General features: G+C 35.6%; 1 protein-coding gene across 1 annotated transcript in view; it reads left to right on the top strand.

The window, feature by feature from the left end:
* PTH2R (parathyroid hormone 2 receptor) overlaps positions 1 to 23,421 on the top strand; it is a 98,060-nt gene that overhangs the window by 10,954 nt on the left and 63,685 nt on the right. Inside the window, exons 2-4 of the mRNA XM_057746050.1 lie at positions 12,479 to 12,581; positions 22,300 to 22,410; positions 22,522 to 22,643. Coding sequence (XP_057602033.1) covers positions 12,479 to 12,581; positions 22,300 to 22,410; positions 22,522 to 22,643 — 336 coding nt within the window. The remainder of the gene's footprint in view (positions 1 to 12,478; positions 12,582 to 22,299; positions 22,411 to 22,521; positions 22,644 to 23,421) is intronic.

Below are 23,421 nucleotides of genomic sequence, written 5' to 3'. Positions count from 1 at the left end.
TCTTTTATTTTGATTGCAGTGATGGTACTATGAGTGTTTGCACATGTCCAAACTCATCAAGTTGCACATATTAAATATGTGCAGCTCCTTGTATATCAATTATATCTCAAAAAAGCTGTTTAAAAAAGAGTATGTTATCTAATTAAAAAAAAACCTAAACAAAAAAACCCCCATAACCTTTTATTCATGACAATTCCATTCAGCAAGTACTTTGAGGGCCTCTCATGTGTCAGACAATGTGATAATCACTGGAAACATAAGTATAGTGAAATACATGCCCACGTTTTCAAGCAGAGCATGTTTAGCATTTTTATAAGTGTTTCTAAATTTGAATTAATGCTTAAAGCAGCCTTTGAGTGATGATGGTTCCTTTGGGAGAGGAAAGCAACTTGACAAAACATCTTGTTGAATTGCATCCTCTTGTATCTCTCCCCCTAGTCTCTCCAAAGTTTGTGTCCCAAATTCCACTATCTCACAATCGTGTCAAATATAGCACCCACATTTTTGCTCTAAGTGGGTTAAGTTTTGTTGGTTCAAAACCTCAGGAGCTCCCCAGGTGAAATGTGAAACTGGCCCCTGCACACAGGGCAAGGAGAGACTGAAGAAAAAGGCAGACCACTCCAGATTGGTAGGTGGCAGATTTAATAAGCAGGGGAACTTAGACATGAAGCTTGTCTTGGGCAGCAGCAAGATGAGGAGATCTCCACATTCACTTGCCAAAGCTTGTAAGCTGATATAGAGGCCTAACCCGGGTTTAGTCACATGTACCATCCAGGTGGTCTCAGCCGCATGTTATTCTCTCAAGGCTGTGTCCTTGAAAACAGCTCCCACTGTGGGAACAGTGGGCAGTGTCCATTCCAAGTGCAGGGGAGGAGGTGAGGAGCCTCTGATTGCCTGGGTCCAGCTCTCAGCTCTACCTGTGGTCATGTCCTCTTGATGACCTCCCCCAACAGTTTTACTTTACCTGCAGTAAGACCATGTAGACCTTCACTCCTTCAGAACCCCTTTATTATTCCCAATCTATTAACTAAACTGCTCAATACAGTCTACCTTTTCCTACTTTTTTCTCCTATTATTCACTCAGCTATCTAAGAACTGTTACATCTTGGCCGCCTCTTTTTCATTCATAAAACTTGCTGTTGTCTGATGGATGGCCATATCATTGCATCAGAAATTAGGGAAACCAAAGTTTTATTCACACCTTTTTTGAGAGGCCTTAGAACACTGTTTAATTTACAAGTTCTCATAGTAATTTGCTTAATAAATATGCACCATTGTTATAGCTAATGAGTGCACAGTGTTTCTACTATGTGAAACTTTGCCTTATAGTTTGTTGCCCTATTAATGGTGATTTTACCTCATTGCTTGTGCTGGAAATTAGTCTCTTCACTGCTGATGATATGATATCAACCATGTTAATTTTCCAAGCTACTACTTTTTCCCAAGATCCTACAACTGAGCCGCATGACAAATGTGTTTCCTGGGGCGGTGACACTAGTTATAAATGGATGGAATATTGGACAGTGCAGTTTGGCCTGCAGCCTGATTTTTCTCTAGGTCAAATTCTAGTTGCCAACTGCCTGAAGGAAATCATCTTCTTGATGATTTGTTATGTTCCCACAAAGGTCAACACTGTGTGTGCGTGAGGAGTGGCTTATTTATTCATTGTTTTATTGTATTCTTTTTTATATTATACAGTGTGATTTGTAAAAAGGTGTACAACTTGGTGATTATATATATATATATATATACACACACATATATATATAAACATCGTGAAATGGTTACCACTGTCAAGTAACCTGTTCATTATCTCACAGTTACCTTTTTTTGTGTGTGTGATGAGAGTGCTTAAGATCTACTCTTAGTGGGAATTCCCTGGTGGTCCAGTGGTTAGGACTTCTGGGTTCAGTCCCAGGTTGGGGAACTGAGATCCCACAAGCCGTGCAGTGCGGCCAAAAAAAAAAAAAAAAAAAAAAACACGAAAGAGAAATCTACTCTCTTAGCAAAATTCAAGTATACGTACAGTATTGTTAACTAGAGTCACCACACTCTAGTTAGATCCCCAGAACTTATTCATCCTATAGCTGGAAGTTTGTACCCTTTGACCAGCATCTCCCTGTCTCCCCTACCCCACAGCCCCTGGTAACCACTGTTATAGTCTCTAGTTCTGTGAGTTTGACTTTTTAGGTTCCCCATATAAGTGAGATCATATACTGTTTGTCTTTCTGTCAACACAATTTTGATAGTGCTAATTGTTATCTGCTTTCCTTTCCACATGAGATGGACCCTGTCATAGCGTAGCACATGTGTCAAATAGGCTTGGATGACAGAGGAAGTCCTGTGTGGGGACATTGTCCTGGGAGACAGGAAACTTGGCTTTTAGTGCATGTTATTTTCATAGCAGACTTCTCAAGTTCTTAGTGTGCGATGGTTTGGAAGCCATTTCAGATGTACTAGCTAATTAGGTTTTTTTAAAAATTATTTATTTATTTATTTTATTTATTTATTGGTTGCACTGGGTCTTTGTTGCTGTGCACAGGCTTTCTGTAGTTGTGGAGAGAAGGGGCTACTCTTCGCTGTGGTGCACGGGCTTTTCATTGTGGTGGCTTCTCTTGTTGCAGAGCATGGGCTCTAGGTGCTTAGGCTTCAGTAGTCATGGCATGTGGGCTCAGTAGTTGTGGCGCATGGGCCTAGTTGCTCTGAGGCATGTGGAATCTTCCCAGACCAGGGATCAAACCTGTGTCCCCTGCGTTGGCAGGCAGATTCTTAACTACTGTGCCACCAGGGAAGCCCACTAATTAGGTTTAAAAAAAAATTTTTTTTTTATAATGAAAAATCTCAGCCAACTTCACTGAGATATAAAAACGGAGTTTTAACTCCAGGATTGAATGTTGCACAAGCCTGTTTGATCCTGTGTGTATAATTCTTAACTTGGCTAATTTTGGATTTGTGTTTTGGTGGCAACATTTTTTAAAATAAGTAAATTACTTTTGAGAAGTGTACACACAGTTACCTCATTTGACTGCCAAGGGAGTTATTTTCAGTTAGTTGGTGATTAATAGAGCTTGCTTAGGAGATATCATAATAGGGGGGAATTTATAAATTCTCGGTTCTAGTTGGTTTTCTTGTTTTTTGAGAATATAGGGAATCTTTTATGCTTATAGAAGCCTATAAATTATGGGGAGCAATCTAATGCATGATTTCTTTTGCACAAATTCTTTGCCAAATAGTCTTAATATATTTGAGCTTAATTTGTAGATTATATTTCACTTAACTTATTTTTATTTAAAATTTAGTTGGTCTTTCTCTCATGGTTATAAGTCATTAAACTAAACAATTCACTAAAAACTATTATATGAATTTAAAAACTCCTTATTTTGAAAAAATTGGAGATTCACATGCAGTGTAAGAAATAATGCAGAGATATTGTATACCTTTCACACATCTTCTCCCAGTGGTAATGTCTTTCATAACTGCAGTACAATATCCCAAGCAGGAAATCAATATTGATATAATCTACCTACTTTATTCAGATCTCACTGGTTTTATGTATACTCATTTACTTTTATTTTATATACTCATGTATTTATATATACTCATTTATATATATATTTATATATACTCATTTACTTGACCACCACCGTAGCCAAGATACAGAACAGTTTTAGCACAGGAATTCCTCCTGCTACCCTTTTATGGCCACAACCACTTCCTTCTCCTCACTTCCCCATCCCCCTCCCCAAATAACTGGCAACCACTAATCTGTTCTCCATCTCTATAATCATTATATGACTCAAAAAAATTAACTGTGCTTTGTTTCTAAATAGTAATTGGAGCTCTGTAAATACCTACAATAAATTTGTGTGGTTGAAATGAAAGAGAAAGGATGAATAATAGATGTGAAGGATGACAGCTCTATGTGATCCCATTCCTAATGCTGTCATCTTAACTGTTAATGAGCTATGCTGTAGATAGACACATTTTATTGTTTTTTATTTTATATTGTAGTTGATTTACAATGTTGTGTTAGTTCCAGGTGTACAGAAGATTCTTTTCTCATATAGGTTAATACAGAATATTGAGTACAGTTCCTTGTGCTATACAGTAGGTCCTTGTTGATTACTTTTTAAAAAATATTTATTTTATTATTTATTTATTTAATTTATGTATTTGTTTTTGGCTATGTTGGGTTTTCATTGATGTGCACAGGCTTTCTCTAGTTGTGGTGAGCAGGGACTACTCTTCGTTGCGGTGTTCGGGTTTCTCATTGCAGTGGCTTCTGGTGTTGTGGAGCACGGGCTCTAGGCAAGTGGGCTTCAGTAGTTGTAGCACGCGGGCTCAGTGGTTGTGGCATATGGGCTTAGTTGCTCTGCAGCATATGGGATCTTCCTGGACCAGGGATTGAACCCATGTCTCCTGCATTGGCAGGTGGATTCTTAACCACTGCGCCACCAGGAAAGTCCCGATTATCGATTTTGTATATAGTAATGTGTATATGTTAATCCCAACCTCCTAATTTATCCCTCCCCCACTTTCCCCTTTGGTAACCATAAGTTTATTTTCTATGTCTGTGAGTCTGTTTCTGTTTTATAAGTAAGTTCATTTAGACACATTTTATTCTTAAACTGTTTTTGATTTGCTTCTCATATGAGCAGGGTCATGGGGAGTTTTATTATTTACAGCCAAATGTGCAAAATGGCTTGGTCTTCAGATTTAGTTCTGGGTTAGAGGTCAGTTTGTGAAAGGATTAAAAAGCTTGAGAAGAATGGACACTTTTTTGGTTTATTTTTTGGTATTTATGCTTGTGTTTTATACATATTGCTTGTTTTTCTTTGAATTAAAAAAAGGACAAAAGAGGGGAGCGCTTTCGTATTTGGTGATTAAATTAAAGGTGGGTGGTTCAATAATATTTTCCCCAAAACTATCTGTTTATTTTTTTAGGCGCACGGGTTTAGTTGCTCCATGGCATGTGGGATCTTCCTGGAGCAGGGATCAAACCCATGTCCTCTGCATTGGCAGGCGGATTCTCAACCACTGCACCACCTAGGAAGCCCAAACTATCTGTTTATTATGGCAGATTCCTTTCTCTATTCTAACTGAATATTACAGACAATACATTCTAAATAATGAAAAACATGTTTCATTTTCAAACTCCATTTACAATATAAAAACTTTGGCCACTCTCAATCCCCTTGAGAGTGACATCAGCATTTAAGAAAGTAAAATAAAATATTAATAGGTATGTACTATTAGAGAGTTAATAAAATGGATTTATTACTTGGCAGTCAATTCTAGACTGTATGAGAAACCCTAAATTCCAAGCAAAATACCTTATGTTAGGCCAGCTTATCCTTCTATTGGACTATGGAAAATAGAATGTCTAGTCTCAAGGGGAATTGATTCTCTTTAAACATATTCTTTTTTAAAATTTATGTCCTGTGAGCTCATTACCAGCCTTGCTCTGAGGGTCAGCAGGTGTTCAGATCCCATTCCTCAGCAGCATTAGATAAATATATTCTTTTAATCCTTCCCAAAGTAGAGTCTAATTTGATATATGAATGTTATAGTAACTTTCTAAGAGGACATTATAAATATTACAGCAACTTCATGAAGGAAGTATTTTTGCAAAATTATAAAATAATCATATTTTAACAATTCTCATTTACCTTTGTTTTTTACAACCACCTGTGGCAAATCTTCATTTACTAGAATGAGGTAATGTTTTTACATATTGTGTTTTTTAAAATTAGGACAAAACAGTTCTTTTTTGAAAAATTAACTTATTGAGATAATTGTAGATTCACATGCAGTTGTAAAAAAAATACAGAGAGAACTGTGTATCCTTTACCAGTTTTCCCCGTGGTACCATCTTATAAAACTATAGCACAGTAGCACAACCAGCACATTAACATTGATACAGTCAAGATACGGAACATTTCCATCCCCACAAGGATCCTTCCTGTTGCCATACTCACTTCCTTTCCACTCCTCACTCCTCAACCCCTGGCAACCACTAACCTGTTCTCCATTTCTGTAATTTAATACGTCTGCTCTTTTTTTTCTTTGCTTGCTAGAGGTTTATCAACTTTATTGTCTTCTCAAAGAACCATCTCTTTGTTTCACTGTTATTCTATATTGTTTTGCTGTTTCAATTTCACTGATTTCTGTTTTTATCTTTATTGTGTCCTTCCTTTTATTTGCTTTAGTTTTATTTTATTATATTCTTGAGGTGGGAGATTATGTTGTTGATATATGACTTTTCTTCTTTTCTAATATAGGTATTTAGTGCTATAAATTTCTCTCAGCTTTGCTTTATCTGTGTCCTATACATTTTGATATGTTGTATTTTCATTTTCATTCAGTTCAATGTATTTAAAAGAAAAATTCCCCTTAAGCCTTTCTTTTCGACCCAGGGATTATTTAAAAGTGTGTTTAGTTTCTGATGTTTGGACATTTTCCTGTTATCTTTCTGAGTTATAGTTTGATTCCACTGGGGTCTGATTTCAGTTCTAAACTTGTTGAGATCTGTTTTTATGGCCCAGGATATGGTCTAGTTGGTATCTATTCTGTGAGCACTTGGAAAGAATATGTATTCTGCATTGTTGAGTGAAGTGTTGTAGAAATGTCTATTAGATCCTCTTCATTGAGTTCTTCTGTATCTTTGTTGATTTTCTGTCTAGTTCTGTCAATTGAGAGAGAAGTATTGAAGTTTCCAACTATAATTGTGGAGGTGTCTGTTTCTCTTTCGTTCAGTCAGTTTTTGCTTCACATATTTTCCTCTTTTTTGATGTATACGCATTTAGGATAGCTAAGTCTTCTTGGGGGAATGACCCTTTTATCATTATATAATGTCCCTCTTGGTCTCTGGTAATTTGCTCAGAATTCAACTTTATCTCTTAATAATATAGCTGAGGAAATGGGGACATCACTTTGTTACTGCTCAGTGGAGGTAGAAGTTGAGATTCCCCAGCCAGCATCTGTTGCACTCAAGGTGGAGAGTTCCTTGTTACTGCTGGGTGGGGGTGTGAATTCTGCTCCCCATGTGGTCTCCACCAGCATCACAGTGGGGTAGCCTCATTGTTGTTAGACTGACTGTACACTAGGTCTTCTCTGACACCACCCCAGTGCAGGGATGTTGGGGCATCTTGTTACTGCCAGCTTGGGGTGAAAGTCTAGGCTTCCCACATAATCTCCACTGACACCTGGGATGGGGGGACTGTGAAGGGCCTTGTTACAGACCACTGTGGGTAGAAGTACTGACTCTCTACTTTGCTCTGAAACCACTCTGGGGAGGGTGTGGGCACCCCTCTTTACAGCCTGGCAAAGATGGAAGTCTAGGCTCTCCACTTGGCCTTAGTGGGTGTGGGTTGGGATAGGACTGCAATTTTTCTTTGGTGTTTGGCTTGGGTCAAACTGTTATTGTCTAAAAGTTTTCTGTCTCGTCAGACTGCCTCTTTCCTTTCTTTGCTATAGACAGCAGGGTTTTCTTGAGGCTTTTTTTTTTTTTTTTTGGTGTTTCAGAGTGGCATTCTTCTCCAACTCAAAGTTGGGAATATATGAGATAAAAAGAAAATCCAGAGAATTTACCACAGTATTGTTCTTCAGGATCTGAGGTCTCTAGCTGGTCTATATTTTGCTCTCCACTTTTCAGAGTCGTCTTATGTTCATTTTAAATATAAACGTCCAGAATTTGTAGTTGTACCTACTGGGAGGAATAGAGGGAAAGGCATAAACTCCATCAGTGCCACATGTTCCAGAATGCTTCTTTTTAAATAACTTCATCTAATTTATGAATTTCTGTTTTCTTGAAAATGGAACACATGTGAATATTGTAATTATGAAGATTCATGTATTCTGACACCAACAATATCTATAAGGATAACTTTAGGTACTTTTAATAAAATATGCATGATCATATTGGGGCTTCTTTTAGCCATCAAATGTGTGACAGGTTAAAATTTAACATTTGACTTTAAATTGTAAATGATCACTTGCCCAGGAAAAATTGCTAACATCTGTTTTCCTAAATGTACCACTTTGTTTCGGATGCAGTTGTTGCTTTTGGAGTAATGGACATTGAATATGAAAACTGTTCTGTTTTAAGCATGCTGTGATTTTAATGTCCCTCTATGGTAAAGAACACTTGTTTCTGTAACAAAGGCAGACAAGAAAACAATATAAAAGAAACATTTTCTTACTCTCACTTGAAATGACTAAAAATTAGTTTAACAGATCATCAATTAGCACATGCTAATCAAACTTGCTCCTGGTTAAACTGGCCATATTTTTTAGAACAAAATTATCTTTAGAAGCTGTAGTTTATATGATGATTATGTTCCTGAAAAGGTTATCCCAGTTAAAAGGGTACATTTGCACAAAAGGAAACAAAAATGAATTTGTTCAGGTAAAAATGGTACAAGGGGTGATTTGAAATGTTCATGTTTAATAATTGAGGTCAGATTTCTCTGAATCAAATTTATAGTTCTGACACTTGGTCACAGATTACCCAGTATTTTCTGGGATTGAAGTAAAAGAAAGTAACTATTGAACTGAAAAAACAGCCAGAAGAAATAAAAATAAAACCAAACAGTTTGAATGGTGCCTGACTGTTTCCAGAGAATAGATGGGAAAAAGTCAGTTTTTCCTCCCTGCCCACTCAGTTGAGTCGTCTCTTTCCATTTCGCTCCCCCTTTTGAGAAGTGAGGTTTTATGGCTCGTTTTTAGTATAACTGCTTTAACTTAGAACCTGCATTGTGTTAGCCTGATAGCTAAATGATGGTGTGTATTCCAATCCAAAAAATTAATTTTGATTATTTTCTCCTCTCACATTAAAATAAATGTGGGCATTGAACTATGAATACTATCCAGAAATCTCTGAAACTATATACCTCTTTACTGACCTACTCTTTGTGTTACATATACATTAGAAAATAATAAATGACAAATTCCTGATTTTTAGGAATAAGACAATTTTTTGATGTGAAGGCTAGTTCTTATGATAGATATTCTTTTTGTGTCCTCCATTTCAGTTCAATCTGTCAGTCTATAATTTTATGTTGTTTAAAATAATAATTATCAGTAATCTCTACATGTACTTCCTATGGCTAGTAATGTAAACATTTTTCTATTTCTAATGTTCAGTACCTAATGTCTTATTGCACAAAATAGAAAGATTTGTTTTCCCGCTTTCCTTAAAGAACAATTCTAGAGGGTAAGTTTATTTGCCGCCTGAAATGAAAGATTTGGGGTTTGCAAAGGATTGTATTATTGAGAGTTTGTCAACTTAGGTAAATTGATAGGTTTTATCATCACATTTGATTTAATAGTCTCTAAGTCCCTAACAGAAAACAAAAAATGCAAAGCTCTGGACCCTATTATTGTCAATAAATCCACAGAAAATACAATTTTCATTCTCATTCTAGAAAATAGATGACCACCTACAGGAAATTGTGATTGTTTACAAGTATCTTGCCGTTTGTGACAACATGGACCTTGAGGGTATTATGCTAAGTGAAATAAGTCAGACAGAGAAAGATAAATACCTTTTGATTTTGCTCATATGTGGAAAATAAAAAGTAAAAAAAGAACAAATCAAACAAAAACAAATACATGGATACAGAGAACAGAGTAGTGGTTGTCAGAGGGGAAGGGGCATGGGGGAGGGCAAAATGGATAAGGGGACTCAACTGTATAGTGACAGATGAAAAGTAAATTTTTGGTGGTGAACACGTTGTAGGATATGCAGAATTAGAAGTTTACTGTTGTACACATGAAACATATAATGTTATCAACTAATGTTACCTCAATAAAAATTTTTTTAAAGAAAGAAAAAATATATTTACAGAGTTTTGGATACCTTTCTTTAAGAGGCAGAGATTAATTCCTCTCCCTTGGAGTGATTGTTTGTGACTTGCTTTTAACCAATAGAATATGATGGGACTGACTAAAGTTTCAGAATACAAAATCAACATACAAAAATTAGTTGTGTTTGTATATACTAACAACGAACTTCTAAAAAAGAAATAAGGAAAACAGTTCCATTTACAGTAGAATAAAAGATAGTAAAATACTTAGGAATAAATTTAAACAAAAAGTGTAAATATCTGTACATTGAAAATTATAAGACATTGATGAGATAAATGGAAGAAAACAGAAATTAAGGGAAAGATATGCCATGTCCATGGATCAGAAAAATTAATGTTGTTAAAATGTCCATACTACCAAAAGCTCTCTGGAGATTCAGTGCAATCTTTATAAAAATTACAGTGACATTTTTCACAGAAATAGAACAAATAATCTTAAAATTCCTGTGAAATCACAGAAGACCCTGAATAGCCAAAGCATTCTGAAGAAAGAAGAGTAAAGCTAGAAGCATCACAATTCCTGATTTCAAACTTTATTACAAAACGATAGCAATCAAAACTGCACAGTTCTGGCAGAAAAACACATAGACCAATGGAACAGCATCAAGAGCCCAGAAATAAACTCATGCATACATGGTCAGCTAGTCTTTCACAAGAGAGACATGAATACATACTCGGGAAAGGACAGTCTCTTCAATAAATGGTGTTATGAAAACTGGGTATTCACATGCAAATGTGAATTGTATTGGACCCTTATTTTACACCACTCACAAAAATTAACTCGAAATGGATTATAAAGACTTAAATGTAAGACTCAAAATTGTAAACCTACCAGAAGAAAACAGGAAAAAAGCTTCTTGACATTGGTTGTGGCAATGAATTTTTTGGATATGACACCAAAAACACAAGCAACAAAAGCAAAAATAAACAATTGAGACTGTCTCAATCTAAAAAGCTTCTGCACAGCAAAAGAAAGAATAAACAAAATTAGAAGGTAACCTATGGAATGGGAGAAAATATTTGCAAACTATCTAATAAAGGGTTAATATCCAATTAAAAAATGGGAAAAGGACTTGGATGGATATTTTTTCCAAGGAAGACATACAGATGATCAATAGGTACATGAAAAGATTCTAACATCGCTAATCATCAGGGAAGTGCAGCTCAAAACCACAGTGAGCTATCACCTCACGCTTGTTAGAATGGCTGTCATCAAAAAAGACAAGAGACAACAAGTGTTGGCGAGGATGTGGAGAAAAAGGGAACCCCTGTGCACTGTTGGTGGGAATGTAAATTGGTACGGCCACTCTGGAAAAAAGTATGGAGTTCCTCAGAAAACAAAAAATAGAACTACCATGTGATGGAGCAAACTCACTTCTGGTTAATATCTGAAGGCAATGAAATCACTGTCTCAAAGTTTAGATATCTCTATCCTCTTGTTTATTGTAGCATTGTTTACAATTGCCAAGAAATAGAAACAACGTAAATGTCAATAGATGGATGAATGGATAAAGAAAATGTCACACACATACACATGCACACACACACACACATACACACACACACACAGAGGAATATTTTTCATCCATAAAGAAGAAGGAAATACTACCTTTTGTTTTTGTGCACCATGGGTTGACTTTGAGGGCATTATGCTGTGAAATAAATCAGACAGAGAAAGATAAATACTGTATGTTCTCATTTGTTTGGAACCTAAAAAGGCTGAACCCATAGAAATAGAAAGTAGAATGGTGGCTGCCAGGGTCTGGGGCGGGGGGGTGGGGTGGGTGAAATTGGGAGACAGGGTTCAGACTTCTAGCTATAAGATGACTAAGTTCTGGGGATTTAGTGTATAACATAGTGACTATAATTAATGGTACTTTATTATATACTTGAAAGTTTGTTAAGAGAGTGGATCTTAAATGTTATCGTCACACACACACATAAAAGGTAATTGCGTGGGCGGAAGGAGGTGTTAAGTAACGTTATTGTGGTAGTCATTTCACAATATATGAATATATCATTTGCATAGTACACCTTAAACTTACTTATGTTATCTGTCAATAATATCTCAATAAAGCTGGAGGTAAAAAGGCAAAAAGTTAACTGGAGACCATTTAGTGTAACCCTCTTATTTCATAGATGAGCAAACCAAAGCCCCCAAACATGGAATGATTTGTGCAGTTTCACTGGTAAATTTTCAGTAGAGCTAGACATAGTCTTCTAGTCTATTTCTCCTTTTTTATGTGCTGTAACTGACATATTGTAAGAGTATTAATACAATATTGGTCTTTGTAACATTTCAGGAAGTTTTCAATATGTTTATATTTTTTCCTGAATATATTGTATCTAATAGATTTACCTAATTAAATTAAAATTTTCTGGAGTTTTTTAACTTTTAACAAATGGGATATTTTTCTTTAGGCTAATCAGGAAAAAGTATGATTCTAAAATTTTACACATTGATGGATTTTTGAATTTTGATTCAGATAAAGAACTATTTCAGATACTTGATATCAAAAATAATTTTTAATTATGTTAGAAGGTGAAATAATGGCTTTAAAAAAAAGTAATGGGCGTGTTTTTCTCCGTTTGTATTTTGTTTATGTCTACAGCTGGATTCTGATGGCACTGTTACTATAGAGGAGCAGATTGTCCTTGTGCTGAAAGCTAAAGTGCAGTGTGAACTCAACATCACAGCCCAGCTCCAGGAAGGAGGTAAAGATGCTGAGAAAACTGTGTCCCCCATGTGTCCCATCCTAGTCCTCACAAAGAGTGCAAATTTCCTCCTTAGTGAGTATTAGGGAGTTCCTCATCAGTCATTCTGTGTTTCCATGTGGAGAGGTTTGTAGCAGAATAACCCAGCATACTCTTTTCATCTCTTTAACCTACCAGCTCTTCCCTCCCTGTGGATGAATGACTTGCCTGTTTGTGTTTGGGAATAGATTGGGCACGTGCACACCAGCGTCTTCCTCAGATCTGTCTTTGGGATCTGTCTGTCTGCAGAGAGCACGCATGTTGTTTTGCCCTTGACCATGCAGTAAGCTTGGAGGAGCAAGCTCTGTACTTGTGGGTATCACCTGCAGTTTTAGGTAGATGTAAAATTCAAAGGAGCCAATAAGCAAGCCCATTGATACATACATAGACCATATTCTCCAAAAAACTGTCTTTTTAATAAAATGATTGTTTTATCTTCATCTTTCTGACTCCTTATGTAATTTCTCAATTAGTTCCAAGTTCAAGTGGGAAACTGCAAAAACAAAACTACAAAACTGCAGACGAGCTTGTGGTAGTGTTGGTGCTCTTGGGTGCCTCTGCCGTTGCAGCTGTAGTGCCTCTACTGTGGCTTGTATTCCTTGGGGTCTGTCTGGTCACTCACAGTTCTCATTGGGGCCACTGAGTAAAGTCATCTATTGGATTGGAGTAGTGGGAAAATTATAATGTTTTATATAGGGAAATGCCTTGCCTTGATAGTTGAATGTATTCAAAGGCATTTTTTAAAAAGAGAGAGGTGCTATTTACTGAACTCCTTAGATGATCAACAATCTGAATGCAGTAGATAATGTCCTTAAAGCTATGCTTTAAAAAAAAATTGTGATTGTTTTCTCGATAGGTTATGACCAGAGAATGTGGTCTGCATGATACTAATTTTTAAAAGTGTGTTGACACTTAATGGCTTATATTGGGGTCAGTTTTGATAAATGTCCCATGTGGTCTTCAAAAGAATGTGTACTGTTCAGTTTCTGAGTACAGTGTTTTATAGTGTCCACTTAGTTAAGCTTATTGGCTGTATGGTTCATGTATTCTGAATCTACAATTTTTCATCTATTTGACCTGTCCTTTTCTGCTATATATATCTTAAATGTCCTGCTATGATGATGAATTTTTTGCTTCATATATTTTGAAAATATATTATTGGGTATATACAAGTTTAGAAATGTTATATTTCCTGGTAAATCAAACCTTCCCTTGATATGAGGCAGCCTTCTTTATTTCTAGTTTACTTGCTTAAAATACTAATATATAAAATAAAATAATACAATAACAATATTTAATAAACAACATTAGCTCTTTCTTTCTTATTTGGTATTTGCCTTGCACATCTTTTCCCGTCCTTAAAAAACTTTACTTATGATACAATACACATAATATTAAATGAATCATCTTAAATGTTTTTTAGCATACATTTCAGTAGTGTTGTGTATTCACATTGCTGTGCAAATCAATTGCCAGAAAATTTTCATTTTTCAAAACTGACACTCTAAATCCATTAAACAACAATTACTTATCTTATTCTTTTATTAAACTTTTCTGTGTACGTGTGTTTCGGGAGTATCTTTTATAAACAAGACACAGGTGGACTTTTCTTGTTATTCATTCTGATAGGCTTTGTCTATTAGCTGAAGAGTTCAGCCAATTACATTAATTACAATAATGAATGTACAGTATTTGAATTTAGTTTTACCATCTTATTGGGGTTTTTCATTTCACCAGCTCTTCTAATGTGTCCCTTCTACTCCCCACCTCCATCTTCTGTTGGCTTCTTTTGAATTGATTGAGACTTTTTTCCTTATTTCATCCTTCTTCCCCCTACTAGTTTGGAAGATATATGTTATATTTAATTCTTTAGTGATTAACCTAGAATTTTTTCATTTATATTTAAGAAAGTTTAAAGTTATCAATCACTTCCCTCTCTCAAATAATGAAAGCATTTTGAAATACTTTAATTTCTTCCAAATTATATGCTATTATCATATAGTTTTAACTTAAGTGTATGTTTTTATAATTTTTCTTCTTCCTGAAATACATCTTTTTAAAGGATTTCTTTACATTGGAATCTACTTATAGTGAACTCTCTCAGTTTTTGTTTGTCTGAAAAGGTATTTATTTCAGTCTCAAGCTTCAGAGATACTTTTTCTGGACTTATGATGCTTGGATGAGAATTATTTACTTTTACCTCCTAAAATATTATTTTACTTTTCTAGCCTGGCTTCCATTGTTGTTGTCAACAGATCAGTTCTCAGTCTTTGTTGATGATTAGTTTTTCTCATTGCCTTCTTTTAAGAGTTTCTCTTTGATTTTGATGTTCTGCAATTTCATTCTGTATCTAGGTATGGGTTCATTTGATTTCCGGAGTCTCAGGGTCTGTGTCTTTATTCAGTGGTGGTAATGTTTTGCTATTTTGTCTTTGAAAATTTGTTTTCCTTCATTCTCCTATTCTCTCCTTCTGGAACTTTAAGTAGACAAATGTGGGAACTTCTCCCATTTCCCTTTGTAGCTTCATGTCTTATATGTTTTCTTTCCCTTTGTTTTTCTACTGCTGTTTTGGTAATTTCTTCAAATATATTTTCTAATTCACCAACTCTTTGTTCAGCGTTGTTTAATGATTCTTTAATCCACCCATTAAGTTAATTTTGGTTATTCTATTTTTCAGTTTTTGGAATCTTCCTACTTAATTTTGATAGTTTTTTGTATCTTAAATATTTTAATCTCTTTTCTTTTTCCTTCTTAGACATATTTTATATTCTGCATTTGATATTAAAATAACCTCAGAATCTGTTTGCCAATACTGACTACCACACATGGGTGCTTATTTCCTTGTGTGTCTAATGACTTATGATAAAGAACTTTTAAGGTTCTCATTTAATGTGCATTATTCCAAAATTTCTGTTTTCTGGAAGGTGCCTAGTGGAACTATTGCTCTAACTCCATTTTAAGCTAAGACCACATATTAGACCACACATGAGTCTGAGCGTGTGGTTAGAAATTTTCAGAGAAGAATCTTTTTCTCCATTGTTTCCTATTCCAGCTCTAAATGCAGCCAGGAGTGAAACAAGCCAATCTCTTTCTGAAGGATACTTTTGTTTCTTGTTCACTCACTAAGGGGTTCATCTTTTGGGGATCCCGACCTTATACAGGAGTTTCCAGTCCAGTTTCCCACTTCATCAGGTCTCAGACTCATGTTTTGTTACCGGAACACGATCAAAATCCAAGCTCTTAGCCCATAAGTCAGTAGAGGCATATAAACCCCAAATGCAGTGCTTGCTGATCCTATGGAATAATTTTTGACCTCAGATTCATTCCTTTAATTTGTAGCCAGCTAGGCCATGTTTTAAGAAAGAAAGCTTGTTAAAATTAATTCAGCTTTTGTAAAAGTGTCTTATACTAGGAAAGATTTCTCTGAATGGCTAGACTAATAATGTCAGGAAAGGGAATTGCTCACCTTATCTTTGAAGAATACTGACTCTAATACCTCAAACATATGGTCTACTAACAAGGAGCAACATTGCCATGAAGAAATTTATGAAGATTATTATTTATGATGGCTAAGTGAACTATTTTCTATGAAGTCTCATGAAATTTTGAGCTGGAAGATATCTTAGAGACTGTCTAGTCCAACATTATCATCTTTAGTGTCCCTTTAACAGTTCAACAAATATATTATGTGCCTACAGTGTGTTACTTCTGTAGTGAGTATGGGAAAAAAATGAATCAAATTCTGTCCTTACCCCATTGAAATGATGATCTAGTAAGGGAAGTAGACACTGTTCAGATGGTAAGTTTAATAACAGAGGTATCACAACTGTGGAACCACTGAAAAAGCATCTTAATTCATCAGGGTGGAATCAGAGAAAGCTTTCTGGCAAAGTGATCTTAAAATTAAAAGAGTAAGATTTAGATGTGTAGAGTAGGAAGTAAAAAGACATTCCAGGCAGATGGAATAGGGTCAGCAAAGACAAGCAACTGTGAATTAGCCACAAACCACAAGAGTTAAACATAAACAGAGTGAATGATCTGGATATAAACTTATGTAACATATAAAATTTGTAAAGGTGCAACTCAGTGTGAAACATGTAGATGAATAAATATTAAAAGAGAAAAGATACTTTCCTTGAGATCTTTCTCCATACAACAGGATAGATTAAATCTAGTCAAACTTTGGTCTACCTTTCAATAAAAAATGTCTAATTATATGTAAATTGACTCAACATTTCTTCTCTTTACAAATGTAAAAAAGATAAATGACATTTTGAATTCACTGGCTAATTTAAGAAGTTTTCATTTTAAAATTCTCCTAAAATTGAGAGATACATATAAAAATATTTAGGAGTGAGCTGTTATCCTGTCTGTAACTTACTTTAAAGTACCACAGTAAAAAATAACTTAGATGAAGTAAATATGGTAAAATATTACCAACTGTAAATTCTAGATAAGTGGGTATATAATACCTCTGTTTTATTTCTGAAAAAAATTTTATAATAAAAAGAAATAAAAATTTTCTTCTTGTCTTTGAAAAAAAGAAAAGAAAATGTAAATGCAAATACCTAGTTATAAAACTATTTAGGTATTTAAGAACAAAACCCAAAATATTAATGATCCCAGTTTTATTTCACAATTGTATAGCTGCATTATATATATATATATATTTTATATATATATATTTTAAGAACTTTTATTGAGATATAATTGACATACAATAAACTGCATATATTTAAAGTGTACAATTTGATATATTTTTTCTTATTAGTAATGTATATATGGCAATCCTAATCTCCCAATTCATCCCACCCCAACACCCTCCCCCCCCGCACCCCCCTTCCACTTTCCCCACTTGGTGTCCTTATGTTTGTTCTCTACATATGTGTCTCTATTTCTGCCTTGCAAACTTATTGATCTGTACCATTTTTCTAGATTCCACATATATGCATTAATATATGATATTTGTTTTTCTCTTTCTGACTCACTTCACTCTGTATGACAGTGTATAGGTCCATCCATGTCTCTACAAATGTCCCAATTTCATTCCTTTTTATGGCTGAGTAATATTCCATTGTATATATGTACCACATCTTCTTTATCCATTCATCTGTTGATGGACATTTAGGTTGCTTCCATGACCTGGCTATTGTAAATAGTGCTGCAATGAACATTGGGGTGCATGTGTCATTTTGAATTATGGTGTTCTCTGGATATATGCCCAGCAGTGGGAATGCTGGGTCATATGGTAGTTCCAGTTTTAGTTTTTCAAGGAACCTCCATACTGTTCTCCATAGTGGCTGTATCAATTTACATTCCCACCAACAGTGCAAGAGGGTTCCCTGGCTGCATTATATTATGGGTAACTGTAGAACTGAAAAGAGTCAGAATTAGAATCTCCAAATTTTAGATTGCTCTGTGTAAATATCATGGTTTGACAAGTTTCATTACTGATCAGTTCGTCCTGGCACACACAGAAGGTTACAGGGAGTGTAATTAATGGTGTTCATTTATAAAGGGTGTTTGGTGACTGATTAGGCAATTAATTAGTTTCTTGCTGAATAATGAAAGTATTTACTCACATAGAATGTGAAATGATGATCAAAGAGAAAATTTTAATTACGATCTCTGTATTACCTGTATGAAGGCATGGCTCTCCCAGTCTTTTCAACCTTTGTGAAGATTGATTATTCTCTTTGTCAAAGAGCTACCAGAGAGATGATTACAATCTACAGAAACATTATTTTGGGGGAGTGTTGTTTTATGAATTTTGGAGTGTGTTTGTGTGTGTGTATGTGTGTGGGATGGTATCTTTTTAACCTTTTTTTTTTAAAGGGACATGCTGTTCTATAATTATTTTTTTTAATTTTTAAAAACTGAAGTATAGTTAGTTTACAATGTTACATTAGTTTCAAGTGTACAGCAAAGTGGTTCAGTTTTATATATAACTGTATACATATGTTGTATATATTACTTCCATTATAGGTTTCCATTATAGGTTATTACAAGATATTGAGTCTAGTTCCCTGTGCTATACAGTAGGTCCTTGTTGTTTACCTATTTTATATATAGTAGTGTGTATATGTTAATCCCAAACTCCTAATTTATCTCCCCCCACCTACTATTCCCTTTGGTAACCATAAGTTTGTTTTCTATGTCTGTGAGTCTATTTTTGTTTTGTAAATAAGTTCATTTGTATCATTTTTTTAGATTCTACATGTAAGTGATATCATATACTTGTCTTTCTCTGACTGACTTCATTTAGTGTGATAATCTCTAGGTCCATCCGTGTTACTGCAAATGGCATTATTTTATTCTTTTTTATGGTGAAGTAATATTCCAGTGTATATATATGTATCACATCTTCTTTATCCATTCCTCTGTCGATGGACATTTTGGTTGCTTCCATGTCTTGGCTATTGTAAATAGTGGTGCAGTGAACATTGGGGTGCATGTATCTTTTCAAATTAGAGTTTTCTCCAGATATATACTCAGGAGTGCAATTGCAGATCATATGGTTGCTCTATTTTTAGGTTTTTAAGAAACCTCCATACTGTTCTCCATAGTGGCTGCACCAATTTACATTCCCACCAACAGTGTAGGAGGGTTCCTTTTTCTGCACACCCTCTCCAGCATTTATTATTTGTAGACTTTTTGATGGTGGCCATTCTGATAGGTGTGAGGTGATACCTAATTGTCGCTTTGATTTGATTTCTTTAATAATTAGTAACATTGAGCATCTTTTCCTGTGCCTGTTGGCCATCTGTATATCTTTGGAGAAATGTCTACCTAGGCCTTCTGCCCATTTTTTGATTGGGTTGTTTGTTTTCTAGATATTGAGCTGTATGAGCTGTTTGTATATTTGGGATGGTATCTTTTAGAGAAAAAAAGTGTCCCTTTTAAAGCATAAGGAAAATATCAGCAATTTTCTCGATTGCAGTTTGAAAACTACATAATTATCGGATAAACTGATCATTGGCTTTTAGACTTCTCTGAAGACCTTAGTCCATCACATGACCAACTCTTGTCAGAAAATCTCACATGATGTTGCAGCATTCATTTTAGAGGGACAGCTAGTTACAATAACACAGGAATATGTGTCTGGGTCCTTTTTATGTAGATTGCACAATAGATATCTGGTAAAGGATTGGATCCAGATAAATAAGGATGCATAACTTATTAAAGATAAAGTGAATGGATGGGAAGGCATGTGGAATGCTGTCAAGACATAAAAGAGTATCTAGGGAAAAGTTTATATAAGAGGTTGATTCATTATACTCTGTTTAAACAAGAAAGAAGATAAACAAACAAAAAGCAGGCAGTGGTGGAAAGAAGCAGGTGAAGCCGTGTACCAGAAACAGGAGCCAGTATGATGAGTTCCAGGGTTACTTGCAATATGTATAGCCCAGATTTTTATTATGAGAGCACAGTGAGGTTGTTTCCAAGAAAACATTCTCTTCAACAAGAACAGTGTGGGTGAAGGAAGACATTTTCTTTTTCTTATTGCTTCAGCAATCCACAAAGCAAATCAAGTATTTGTTTCCATGTGATATGGTGGACACTAGCAAGTTAATTTCAGGTTTACACTGAATTTTTTCCTGTAGAAATTGGTGTTTGCATGAGGTTCTATTATGCTGACTATTCAAAACTGAACAAACTACTTGACATAATGACTGTTAACTAGAACAAAAATTCGCAGCTACAGTGAGTGTAATTGGTAACTAAAAAATTGAGAGCTGTAATGGTACTTGTGTTAGCAGAATAATGTCCCCTCAAAGATGTCCAAACCCTAAGATCTATGTATGTTGTATTACATGGCAGAGGGGCATTGAGGGGCATTGCAGATGGAATTAAGGTTGTGGACCTTAAAAGAGGAAGATTATCCTAAATTATTCAGACGGGACTAATGTAATCACATGGGTTCTTTTTTTAAAATTAGTTAATTAATTAATTAATTTATTGGCTGCATTGGGTCTTCGTTGCTCTGCGCAGGCTTTCTCTAGTTGAGGAGAGGGGGGCTACTCTTTGTTGCGGTGCGTGGGCTTCTCTTGCTGCAGAGCGTGGGCTCTAGGTGCGTGAGCTTCAGTAATTGTGGCACTTGGGCTCAATAGTTGTGGCTCATGGGCTGTAGAGGGCAGGCTGACTAGTTGCGGCGCACAGGCTTAGTTGCTCCGTGGCATGTAGAATCTTCCTGGACCAGGGCTGGAACCTGTGTTCCCTGCATTGGCAGGTGGATTCTTAACCACTGCACCACCAGGGAAGTCCCCCATATAGGTTCTTAAAAGTGGAAGAGGAAGGTGGAAGAGTCAATAAGGGAAAAAGAGAGTGGAGGAGAGATTTGAATGTGAGAAGGACTTGACGGAATGCAGGTGGCTTCCAGAAGTTAGGAACAGCCCTCAGCCAGGAAGGAAATGGGAAACTTAGTCACCACTGCAAGAAACTAAATTTTACCAGAAACTGAAATGAGTAAGGAAATGGGTTTTTAGCCCTGCCCAGTCCTTGGTTCAGCTTTGTGAGTCTATAAGCAGAGGTCTGACTGAGCTCATCAGACTTCTGACCTACAGAAATAGAGAGATAATGAATTTGGGGTATTTGAAGCTAAGTGTGCAGTAATTTGTTATGACAGCAATGTAAAATGAGTACAGCAGTCATTAAAAGTAGTCTCTTTTGGGGAAGTTGGAATATGACATGGCTGATAGGCTCTCTTCTTGGAAGTTTCATACACAACTTGAAAAACACAGTGTGGCAAACACATGAAACAAAACAGATAAAATTCCCCACCCTCAAGGTCCTTAAATCTTATGGTTTAAGAAAATGATAATAAAATGAAACTTAGTAGTGGAAGGTGATGAGAGCTCAAGTGAAAAATATAGCAGAAAAAGGGCATAAGGAGTGTAGGTTGGGGTGGGTGGGGGATAAACCAGGAGCGAGAGCAGCTCCTGTAGGGCCTTTAGGCACTGGAAAGACTTGGCTTTTGCTCAGAGTGAGGTGGGAAACCTTTGGAAGATTTCGGGCTATTGCATGAAGAATAAATGAGAGGAGAGCAAGAATGGCATCAGGAAGACCAGATGGGGTCAATGCAATAACTCAGGCTGGAGATGTGGTGGCTTGGACCCAGGGGTGTGACAGTGGAGGTTGTGAGAAGTGATAGGGTTATGGATTCATTTGGAGGAAGGTAGAGTTTATGAGAATTTTGTTTGAGATGAGTGTTAGGCTCAAAGAAATTACTAATTGGTAAAAAGGCAAACCCAAATCTTGGCACTTACCTGTGAAGTTCGATCTTTTTCATGTGTCATGTTTTTTAACTGAAATTAAAAAAAAAAACCTAGGGTAAAAAATGTAGCTACAACTATGATAGGAGAGTTTTACTAATGGAAATTGTTCTCAGTGAATTTTGTTGTTTCTTACATATTCATTGCTATAATTCACATATATTAGAATCATTAAATGTTTTAAATTTATGCAAATCAAATGTTCCTATTAATGGACTTTTGATGAGGCTAGGTGGATGAATTTTGGGATGTTTGCATCATATTTACCCCATTCTAGTTAACAAAACTACCAAAAAATTGTCTTACATTTTGCTATAGGCAGTGACCTGAAATTTTGTGTTTTGAATGCATTAACTCTCTGGTTCTAACTGCATTTTTGTTTATGTTTTACTTTTTTTCCTTATCAGAGGGAAATTGTTTCCCAGAATGGGATGGACTCCTCTGCTGGCCTAGAGGAACAGCAGGGAAAATGTCGGCTGTCCCATGCCCTCCTTATATTTATGACTTCAATCATAAAGGTATTTAATGTGTCTGAAATGATTAATTTGAAATAGAAATTTACTTCTTTTTAAAATAATGGACTCTACAAGAACGGAGCAATCTTAGTGTTTTTCTTTGTGTCTTTATAGGAGTTGCTTTCCGACACTGTAACCCCAATGGAACATGGGATTTTATGCACAGTTTAAATAAAACATGGTCTAATTATTCAGACTGCCTTCGCTTTCTGCAGCCGGATATCAGCATAGGAAAGGTAATGGTATTTTTGTGTTTGTGAACCCCTAAAGGAAAACACAAAATGTTTTTATGCAATTCTTAAATGTCAATTACTATATATAAAAGCCTTTATATCAGACGGCACAAAGGTCAAAAAAGATAAAAGCAAGGTTGGAATCTTTTCAGATACCTGGCTAAGGAAAGGTCTAGGACCTGAAACATTTTGATGTTTTCTTTAGGTTAGAGTTATCAGTCTGAGATATATGCATATATACTTATAAACATGTGTCTGTTATATTACACTATGTTTACACTATATTATATAATGCTATGTTATATTATGTATAAAAATCCCAACAGGTAGCCAGCAACATGATTCATAATTTTTTCTTGGTTACCTATGAGTGGCTACATCTCATCTCACTCTGGAGGAGCTTTGTATTTTAGAGATGTATTTTCCATGTCATAAGATTTTCCAGTAGGTGATTTCATTAGTTTATGAAAGATTAGAGTTATAGAATTAAAGAGGAGCAAGGGGTTGTCTTATAGGTCTTCTCATACAATACCTTAATTTTACATGTGTGAGTCAACTCAGAACCAAAGACTAAGTGTTGGTCAAAGTGACACAGCTCGATTATGGCAGGGTCTAGAGCAGAGCTCTGATCTCCAGATTCTTTACTAGTGCTGTTTCCAGTATGGTAATCATATGTAAACTTCAAAAACTTCCAGATACTTTTAGGTTATATGTGGTGGATTAAAAGTCATGCTTAAATTCCTATCACTCAGACCTCGTCAGTAAAATGCATGATGCTATA

This window comes from Hippopotamus amphibius, chromosome 8, assembly GCF_030028045.1.
Source record: "Hippopotamus amphibius kiboko isolate mHipAmp2 chromosome 8, mHipAmp2.hap2, whole genome shotgun sequence".
Classification (NCBI taxonomy): domain Eukaryota; kingdom Metazoa; phylum Chordata; class Mammalia; order Artiodactyla; family Hippopotamidae; genus Hippopotamus; species Hippopotamus amphibius.
The sequence above is the reverse complement of the archived record's forward strand: the minus strand, read 5'-3'. Positions and strand labels throughout refer to the sequence as shown.